Source organism: Micromesistius poutassou (genome assembly GCF_964030765.1).
Source record: "Micromesistius poutassou genome assembly, chromosome: 3".
Taxonomy (NCBI): Eukaryota; Metazoa; Chordata; class Actinopteri; order Gadiformes; family Gadidae; genus Micromesistius; species Micromesistius poutassou.
This window is the reverse complement of record NC_140273.1, coordinates 21,444,143-21,454,275: the sequence shown is the minus strand read 5'-3', so window position 1 is coordinate 21,454,275 and position 10,133 is coordinate 21,444,143. Positions and strand designations below refer to the sequence as shown.

General features: G+C 46.2%; 1 protein-coding gene across 2 annotated transcripts; it reads right to left on the bottom strand.

Annotated features, from left to right (window-relative positions):
* Positions 1-1,102: 1,102 nt before the first annotated feature.
* LOC311340694 (recombining binding protein suppressor of hairless) lies at positions 1,103-10,011 on the bottom strand. 2 transcript variants are annotated; one of them, XM_084465569.1, is made up of 11 exons: positions 9,920-10,011; positions 9,327-9,365; positions 9,103-9,198; positions 8,747-8,912; positions 8,230-8,422; positions 6,373-6,510; positions 5,840-5,952; positions 5,462-5,602; positions 4,514-4,669; positions 2,729-2,832; positions 1,103-1,841 (listed from the first exon to the last, which is right to left on the bottom strand). In XM_084465569.1, exons 1-11 carry the CDS (start codon positions 9,937-9,939, stop codon positions 1,490-1,492), a joined length of 1,518 nt encoding a protein of 505 aa, XP_084321695.1. In that variant the 5' UTR covers positions 9,940-10,011; the 3' UTR covers positions 1,103-1,489. The 2 variants fall into 2 exon arrangements, with proteins under 2 accessions (XP_084321695.1, XP_084321696.1); XM_084465570.1 differs by having other exon boundaries at positions 8,248-8,422.
* Between the last annotated feature and the right edge of the window lie 122 nt (positions 10,012-10,133).

The following is a 10,133-nucleotide window of genomic DNA, read 5'->3' as shown; positions in this document are numbered from 1 at the left end:
CCCAAGGGGAACCCAAGGCCCCTTCTAAAGGTCCCCAGCGAAGCGCTGGGCACTAGATCATATAAAAACACTGAGTTTAAACTCCAATTATTTACACAATGTATTAGTTCTCATTACCAGCCTCTAAGGCTGAAACGCTTTTTAAGGTTGTTGGGGTGTTCTGTGGGGGAGGTGGTCACAGGGCTACTAGACACAAAGGAACTACGTTCAACTTTAAGTTGGAGCATTCTGAAAAATTAAAATCTGACTAATTGGAAATCAAAGGCCTCATGTGGGAGCACACTACTAGTGCATTAGAAGTTAACGTTCTGCACACACACACACACACACACACACACACACACACACACACACACACACACACACACACACACACACACACACACACACACACACACACACACACACACACACACACACACACACACACACACACCTGATCCGAAAGGGCCAGCGTTGTGGAAGATTTAAGGAAGCAAGATGTCTTGGAGCACAGATTTGGCTAGCTCTACCGTTTCTTCCTAAAGAGTATTTTACTTTGTTTACGTTGTTTGAAAGTTATTGAAATGGCTGCTAGGATTGAGTTTCCAGCTCGAATAAACATAAGAAGCAAACCACAAGGGTCCCCCTTCTCCACCATCTCTCTAAAGTTAGCCGGCCAAAGAGTTATCGGTTTTGGTAACAAATGTGAACTTAATGCGATAACATACACAAAAAAAAAAAAAGAAAAAAAAAAAAAAAAAAAAGTGAAAATGTACCTCAACTAAAGCTTATAAAATATAATACGAATAAAATAATATAATATTCCTTGGTCCGTAAAAACTATGTTACCATAAGAAAAACCCTCCCAATGAGTTCCCCCAGCCCCACAGCCGCTCCCGTGCTCCCGTACACCAAGTTCTCCAGTACAAAAACCAAAGACACACTTGACACGAGTATAAAGTAAGCATGGGGAAGACCTCCTACAAAACCACAGCTACAAAAACAAACAAGAGTTCTTTGACATGGAAGGCTGCAGTGACTGTCTGGTGGCGGGGGGGGGGGGGGGGGGGGGGGGGGGGGTGAGTCGTGTGCATCCCCGCTGTAGGTTTATACCGTACGGTCCTCGGGTCCTCAGACTGGGACTCATTCTCAATCCACAACAGTCCACAAGAGGGGGCTAAAGAGGAGTGAGGGGAGGGGAGTGAAAAAAAAAAAAAAAAGGTATTACACCCCACCTCTCCACACCACCCAAAGTCTGTGTCTTTAAAAAGAGAAAAAAAGAGCATTGTGTCCATTTCCACGGAGGACAGTTGCTCTCTTGATTCAGTTCGTGGCTTGGCGTGCTCTTCTGCCCGGGGTCCATGCGCCTCCTTTGGGAAACGCACACACACACACACACACACACACACACACACACACACACACACACACACACACACACACACACACACACACACACACACACACACACACACACACACACACACACACACACACACACCAACTACTATGACAGCACGGACATGGCCGACGCCATGCTGGCGGCAGAGTCGCTGGTGGGGTACGCCCCCTGCTGGGCCTCGCCCACGCCCCCCCCCAGCGAGGAGGAGGAGGAGGGGGAGGAGGAGGAGAGCGGCGAGGAGGAGGAGGTGCTGTGGGTGCGCAGGATGGCCCCCGCCGCGCTGCAGTGGGGCCGGGGGCCCGGCTCCGGTGTGTAGGTGAAGGTGAGCGCCGTGGCGTAGATGATGCCGTCGTTGCGCACCAGCGTGACCGGCACCTGCACGGGCTGCCGCACCCAGCGCCAGCCCTCGCGGAAGGCCGAGATGTCCGGCACCACGCACAGCACGCTCTCGCCGCACCTGGGGGGGGGGGGCACGGAGGACGGGGATTGGTCGGGTTGTTTGGTCATATTGCTTTTTAATTGATAGTTTAATGATAGCTGATATGATAGTTTACTTTGGTGCCAATACGTTTAATGTTTGAATTACGATGCTTTGTGCGTCACAACCACACCGGAGCTCCCCTGCCCACACAGTACCGAACATGCTTTTTTACTTTCGTGCAGCGGGATACACTTCTACACATCTACCTTAATCAATTGGGAACATTTCAAAACATGAGACTGCTATGGTTTGATAACATTTTTGTCAGGCTATTGTTTAGGAAAGGATACTTTGTAATTCGCCTAAAAATTTGGACCAAACAATGGCTCAATAGAGGAGTGCGGCTGCCTGAGCATGTCCTTAGCAGTACATACACCACTTCACACTGACTCATACCAGAGATTGCGTCTTTAGTTACCTGTGTAACATCTGTGTAATTAACCTAGATCCCTGTAGCCTTAGCATATGCACATTTAACAAAGATATATATATATATATTGCCTTATTGTGCCTTGCCTTTGTATTTTATTGCATTGTGGTACACAGTGCATTCACTGATTCGACAACTTCAATAAGATCAAAAATTCAGAGGATTGACAGAGCCGTTCTCGGATTGACTAATCACTTGCCTGAAAGAACAATCGTAACACATTATAGTATGACAATCATTTCAACATGCAAGAAATGCAAGAAAGGTGAAAAAAAAAAAAAAAATCTCTCACTTTTGTCACACACACACACACACACACACACACACACACACACACACACACACACACACACACACACACACACACACACACACACACACACACACACACACACACACACACACACACACACACACACACACACACACACACCTGTACATGGTGTCTGCCTCCACATCTCCAAACCACACTCGGAGGTCAGGAGTGAAGTTCTGTCCCGTCAGCTCCAGCATGGCGACATCTCCGCCTCCGTTCAACTAGACCAGGGTTGCAGGGAACGGTGTGTTAGAGGAAAACTAGACCCCAGGTGTGACCTAGTCCCGCTCACTATCTAAAGAGAACCCAGACCACTCAACCTACTGTATACCACTCAACCCATACCACTGAACCCCTACCACTCAACCCATACCACTGAACCCCTACCACTGAACCCATACCACTCAACCTATACAACTGCCTTTCAAGTGCCCTCAAAATCCATGATAAAAAGCCACGTCGTTACCATCACTGCCACATACTAAACAAATATGACATTTTAAACTTTGATAACCTGATCAAGCATGCAAATGTTTGCTTGCTTTAAAAAAATATTCATAATGCTGTTGAAAAAAAAAATATGTTACACTCTGCTCTGAGAAGTCATCAAGAACAACTAGATCTGTAACAAGGGGCGAGTGTAGTGTACCCCAACGCAAAACTGTATTTGGAAAGTCATCCTTCTCCTGTATAGCCATGACTCAATGGAATACTCTACCAACAGATATAATCTCATGTAGAAGTCCCCACACCTTCTCACATCTTGTTAAGCGTTGGTTACTGTCAGGACAGGAGTGTACACATCTATAAATTGTGTGTGTGTGTGTGTGTGTGTGTGTGGTGAGAGGCAGCAGCCTAGTTTTGAATCCTAGGAGTCTGTTAATTTACTGTTAATACCTGTAAACTTGATAATTTTATTGTAATTTTACTTGAACTGTTATGTTTTGTGCACTATACCATCAACCTGCCCAGGGACTGCAGGTGGAAAATAGCAATCTGCTAAAACCTGGCACAATGCATATTTTCTTGTTGTGCAAGATTAATGTTTTATTGTGCATTGCCCCTGTCCTAAAAATTAAATTACAAATTATTAAATTATAAATTATAATTATAAGTTTTTGCTTTTGTGCACAAGGCACTCCCACAATCAGACTAATTAGGTGTAGCCAGAATGTTGGATTGACGTTGCCAGGAAACCAGGCAATAGCTCCCAATGCATGCTAACAGCATGCTTGTTATGTATAGAGGTCCATCTGATGCCACATTTAAATTATATCCTCCGTCTTGAAATCGTTCTGCATTTATGTCGAGAGCTGGACTGGTATCAATCCGAATCCCACAGCATCACTTAAGTCTTTACCTCTGCTATAACACACATCACTATTACACATCCTCCAAAATAACACAGCACTTGCTTGGACCCCAATTTTGCTGCACAGTGCAAAATATGAGCATAACGTGAGTTTACGAGTCAGTTGTACTTTTGAAATTGTTTTATTTATGTCCATACTTATTTAAATTTAGCTCTGTCGTACTTCCTTTAATAACTGCTGCTCTGCGTGAATGTGGTTGCTTCTGCAAACGCCGGAATTGAAACCAAATAAATATGAACGTTGATGTAATAATGACAAAATGATTCTCGCTATAACGCAATCTGGGGAATAACACAGTCAGTCATTTAGGGAGCCCAATGGCCACGTTAAATTCAAGGTAAAAAGGACTTATGGTCTATGGTTTCCCTATCAAAAAAACAATAATAACTGAATCTAAGGTTGGTGACTTTAGGTCCCAGCTCAGAACGAGAGGGTTTGGAAACGAACATAAAGAAAATAATAAGTACTCAAAGCAACAGGCTGGTAGTACAGAGCATGTGGGTCTGTGCTGTGGCTACCATGGTTGTACCTGCAGGCTGTCCACCACGGGGACGGGGGTGACGGGCTTGGGCACGGGGCCCATGCCCTCGTAGAAGGTGTACTCGGCCTTGTCTGTGCTGATGATGGTCCAGGACGCTCCGTCGTTGATCATCTCTTTGTTGGACTCTTTGGGACAGGGCGTGGCCTGCACACAGAGGTTAAATATAAACTAGACGAATGCGGACAATGTAGTTCCTATATATAGAATATGGGAACAATTCAGAGGTTTTATAAGTGGGACACATTTGGGGGAGGTGTAAGACAAAAGGTTTGTATGATGGATGAGTTGCAACTCGTTCATGAAAAGGATTGTTACAAGGTTATTTAGTAAAACGTTACCATTGAGAATACCCTTCTGCAAAAGTGGACAAGAGTAAAACGATCTAAACATAGAGAACAATTCCCTAAACTGATTAATTTTGGCAATGTCCTAGTTCTGATCATTTTAAACAAATAAATAGCTGCAATAGAAAGGTTAAATAGTGACTTTTTAAGAATAAATTTAACCCTAGTAATTAAAACAGCATTGTTGGAAGAATCAATACACTAAATATATTCATCAAGTCACACTTCAGCCTAAAAAGAGCCAACACTTGAGCATTTGGATGAAGTAAAAGTAAAAACAAAAAAGGGCAACAGTAGGCCGTGCCAGAACAAACCTAGCTGTGTGTTTACTCTGCCCACTAGCCAAGATTACCTGCCACCCCTCCAAAGGACAACATTACAATAAGGGTTACAATAAGGAATCGATGACGTGATCTGGGATACATTTTCTTTGTATTCTCACGTTGTTTAGACTATGCTCTCAACGTCGAGCAAAACGTTTGATGCACAGCAGCTTTAGCGACCACCATGCCAGAAACACATTCAATTAAAACGCTTTGGAGAAATACGGCCAGCCTGGGGGCCTTTTGGTTGTGTGTGTGCACGCACGTACCTGGAACTGGATGATCCGCTCCTGGGAGAGGCAGAGGTACATCCTGTCCGTGTCTTTCAGATAGAAGGCACACTTGTGGAGCTGGGACACGGGGTCGTCGGCGTCCATTAGGGCCGTTTGTTTGTCCACTTTACGGATGACCTGATTGCAGGGGAGGGCCGTGGGGAATCAGACACTAGGTAGAACGCAGATACCCAAGAGCACACACACCCTGAATGTTCCCCTCGGGACGCGATCAACAGCATCCACGTGTCGCTGATGCGTTAGTCACTATGAACACACACTGTTGCAAGACACGATTGTACACACAGTGTACCCTGTATTCCCCCGAACTCCCACCGAACATCGACACACACACGCACACCTACACCTACATACCAGTCTAGGCAGCGCCATGCCAGTCACAGAGCACACCAGTTTGACCGTCTGACCGTAGTGGATGTAGCCATCCCGAACCGCAAACTCCTCCCCTTCAGACTCCTCGTCATCCACTGCACAAAAGCACATACATATCCACGCTTTTGTTTACCATTCAGTTATTTGGCTTTGATCGAGCTGACAGTGAACACAGATGCATGTCATCAAGGAACAGAGAGGAGCAGAGAGCAGAGATGTTCTACGGACAATTAGGATCGAACCCAGAACTAGAAGCCTTCGGTCAAACACAAGAACACTATCCTGCACCCAAGATCTTGATTAGAAATATAGAAGTATGTTCGAAGTCCCTCCAAGCTCAGATTCATGTTGGCGATTTGGGTAATCTACATCACATCAGGACTTATTATATAAAGTTACTACTAAATTGACACATTATCCATCTGAAGCAGCATTTATAAAGATCAACACATGAACAAAGAGGAGGGCTGCAGAGGAGAGGAGAGTAGGTGAATAGGCCTGGAGGAGCGACGTACAGAGGTGGATGTAGAAGGCCCCCCACTGCTGGGAGCTGGCGTGGAAGTTGCCCCCCTCCACGTGCAGGTACCTGGTGCTGACCGTCTGGGAGCGCAGGCGGTTGAACAGCGCCACCTTGGTCCCCGAAGCTATACACACTGGGGAGACAGAGGGACCATCAACCCACACACACACACACACACACACACACACACACACACACACAGAACACTAGTGGAGACGGTCATCTACACATGCACATAGACCATCAGTCACTAAAGAGGCTATCACCAAACAAACACACTGTGATCACACACTCTCACATTGACTATGCAACCACCCACACACACAGACTGTGATCAAAGGACATGTGTATGTGTATATGTGTGGATGACAACAGATGTATTTATGTCAGATATTCTGTCATATCAGATGTGGTTCGTCAAAGATATTCTTTGATGTTGTTGATGATTGTAGGAGCATGTGATGCAAGACAGTCTTGTGTGAACGGACAATTCACACAAGTTGTATCTAATCTTATCTCTCTCTCACACACTACACACTCAAGTATCCCTAAAACACACACAATATCTACATTGGAGACAGAGAGACGATCATCCCCACACACACACACTGGAGACTTCATCAACACATACTATTTACACACACTGAAGAAACAAATACCAACACACACACACTGGAGAGACGGTCACCAACACACACTGGAGAGACAGTCACAACACACACTGGAGAGACAGTCACAACACACACTACACACTGGAGACAGAGAGACCATCACCTACACAAACTACACACTTGAGACAGAGAGAACATCCCTTATAGTCATCAGAAAGACAGTCACCAACACACACTACACACTGGAGACCTCCCATACACAGAATGCACTGGAGAAACTGTCACCCACACACACACACTGGAGAGAACGTCATCATCACACACACACACACACACTGGAGAGACCGTCATCATCATCACACACACTAGAGAGACCGTCATCATCACACACTACACACAGAGAGACCACCACCAACACACACTGGAGAGACCGTCACCAACACACACTACACACTGGAGAGACTGTCATCATCACACACTGGAGAGACCGTCACCCACACACACACACTGGAGAGACCGTCACCCACACACAAACTGGAGAGACCATCACCCACACACAAACTGGAGAGACCATCATCATCACACACTGGAGAGACCACCACCAACACACACTACACACCGGAGAGAGAGAGACCATCACCAAGACACACCAAACAATGGCAACAGAGAGACCACCCCTTATAAGCCCCGGCAAGACGGTCGCCAACACACACTACACACTGGAGACCTCCCATACACAGAATGCACTGGAGAGACCATCACCCACACACAAACTGGAGAGACCATCACCCACACACACACTGGAGAGACCGTCACCAACACACACTGGAGAGACAGTCACAACACACACTGGAGAGACCGTCACCAACACACACACTGGAGAGACCGTCATCATCACACACTGGAGAGACCGTCACACACTGGAGAGACCATCACCCACAGACACTGGAGAGACCATCACCCACACACACACACTAGAGAGATCATCACCCCCACACACTGGAGAGACCGTCATCATCACACATTGGAGAGACCGTCACCAACACACACTGGAGAGACCGTCACCAACACACTGGAGACAAAGAGACCCCACCAAAACACACTCATAAAACTGTGTGTGTGTGTGTGTGTGTGTGTGTGTGTGTGTGTGTGTGTGTGTGTGTGTGTGTGTGTGTGTGTGTGTGTGTGTGTGTGTGTGTGTGTGTGTGTGTGTGTGTGTGAGAGTGTGTGTGGACACGCACATGTTGTTCTCCACTTACAGTCAGCGTTCTTCAGAGACTGCTTCTTCTTGGAGGGCTTGGAGATGACCTTGATGCGCTTGCTGAGGAAGACTCCAATGTCAGCACTGTTCCCGTAGAACATCTGCACCGACAGCATGAAGTGTTTGCGCTTGTCCGAGTCGCTGATGTACAGCGTCTTAGCAGTGCAGAAGTGCTGCGAGGAAGTGAAGGGAGGTGCAAGAAACATGAGTGGCTCTCTCGACTGTTTAATCGTTGAGAGAGGACAGGGGTTGCAAATTATTGATGCTTAAAAATACTCAGTCAATATAGCAAATCAAGTTGTTGTTTTTCATAAACGGGTCAATTTTCCCAGCAATATGTTACAATTTAAACGACTGTATCCAATGTACAGCTCTCCAGATGTTCTTACAACAAAATGTGTATTCCACATAAGTTACCAGAGCCTAAGGAAGTCAATATGAAGAGGAAACTAGGATCAATTATTATAGGGGAGTGTTTATAGTTAATATATGCCAACCTTGCCCTCAAGATTGAGTTGTTGCATCTCCTGTTCGCTGTTGCCTATTCCAATAAAGGCGCAGGGCTGGGCCTCTTGTTCCGTGCACCCTTCCCTCTCCATACTCTCCAGCTTCTTCTGCCAGCCACTCCCCATCAGATACACACATGGCGGAGGGCAAAAAAACCTGTGACGAGTGAGCGATTGGAAAGGTAAACACAACGGCAACAACACTATTATTATGATTATTAGTAGGTGTGCTAGACGAGATTTCCACAATCACACCACTTTGGCCAAATGAACTCACTCGCTCAGTCAACCACGCTTTACTTAAACAGCGTATATACAGACTGTAATACAGTCTGTAATACACCAACCTTTTTTCATTCCCGTAGGACTTCTGTGCAACCTTTGCGTGTAGAATGAGGACCGTTTGATCGTCTTTGTCTTTTAAGTAGTTCCTCATAGCCTCCCTGGGGAGAAAAGAGGTTGACATGTAAAACGCAGTAAACAGCGTATAAGCATCGGAAACCACATTGCACGTGTTTTCTCAAAGCCTTCTCCAGCATCGTCTGCAGCGCAGCTCTGGTTCGTGGTTTACCTTGTCAAACGCTGAGGTTGAGGTCGCTCACCAAACTTCCTGCAAAACAAAATATGAACTTGTTCAACATTGTGGAGTCAATCTTCTCGTGGCACAGATTCAACTTGTGTGAAACCCTCGGTGGAGCTGGGGTCTTGATGTTACGTGACTGCATAGCGGAGAAGACAGTCAGTGACACTGGGAATGGAAAACCCAGCGTAGCGCTGCCACTGGTCTGATTTAAGTTTATGTTTAACGACACTTTCCCGACACGATTGTCTTCGCTGGATGCAAAGTAACTCAAAACGAAGAGGAGCATGTGACAACGGGGTTTGGAGTTAATTCAAATGAACCATTCCCCTGGTGTTTCTCCGTTGGAATAGGAGGTAGTGATTGTACTACTTCGGGTGGCGAGTTTTAGAGAAGTGGCCCGACACTGAGCCACAGACAAAGTAGCATGGAGTTAGAGGCCACTTTAGACAACACGGCCGAAGAGATCCACTATAAACGGCATTCTGCAAACACTCCACCAAAGAGCAGTCGTTTGGCGAAACCAAGAAGTGCAACTTTATAACAATTTTAAATTCGTTTTTGTTCTGAAATTCAACACTTACCCCGTCACAACGGGCGCCATCTTCCAATAACTCTCTCTCAAAAAAAGTCCAACAATCGCGAGATCCCTCCCCCAGCCCCTTAGTGAGGCGAGTCGGACAACAGAAGAACCAGACTGGGAGAGAAAAAGGGAGAAGCGGGAGGTGTGACGGGGTGAGAAGCGAGGGAGGGGGCGACGGGCAGAGGGTAGACGCCACAACAACAGGCGTGGGAAAG

What these genes read in the sequence shown, in the direction of transcription:
- LOC311340694 (XM_084465569.1), bottom strand. Translation starts at nt 9,939, where the DNA reads ATGGCGCCCGTTGTGACGGG. An exon ending in CAACCTCAGCGTTTGACAAG is followed by an intron (nt 9,199 to 9,326) that starts GTAAACCACGAA and finishes TTTTCTCCCCAG; the next exon opens with GGAGGCTATGAGGAACTACT. An exon ending in GAGGCAGACACCATGTACAG is followed by an intron (nt 1,842 to 2,728) that starts GTGTGTGTGTGT and finishes CCCCCCCCCCAG; the next exon opens with GTGCGGCGAGAGCGTGCTGT.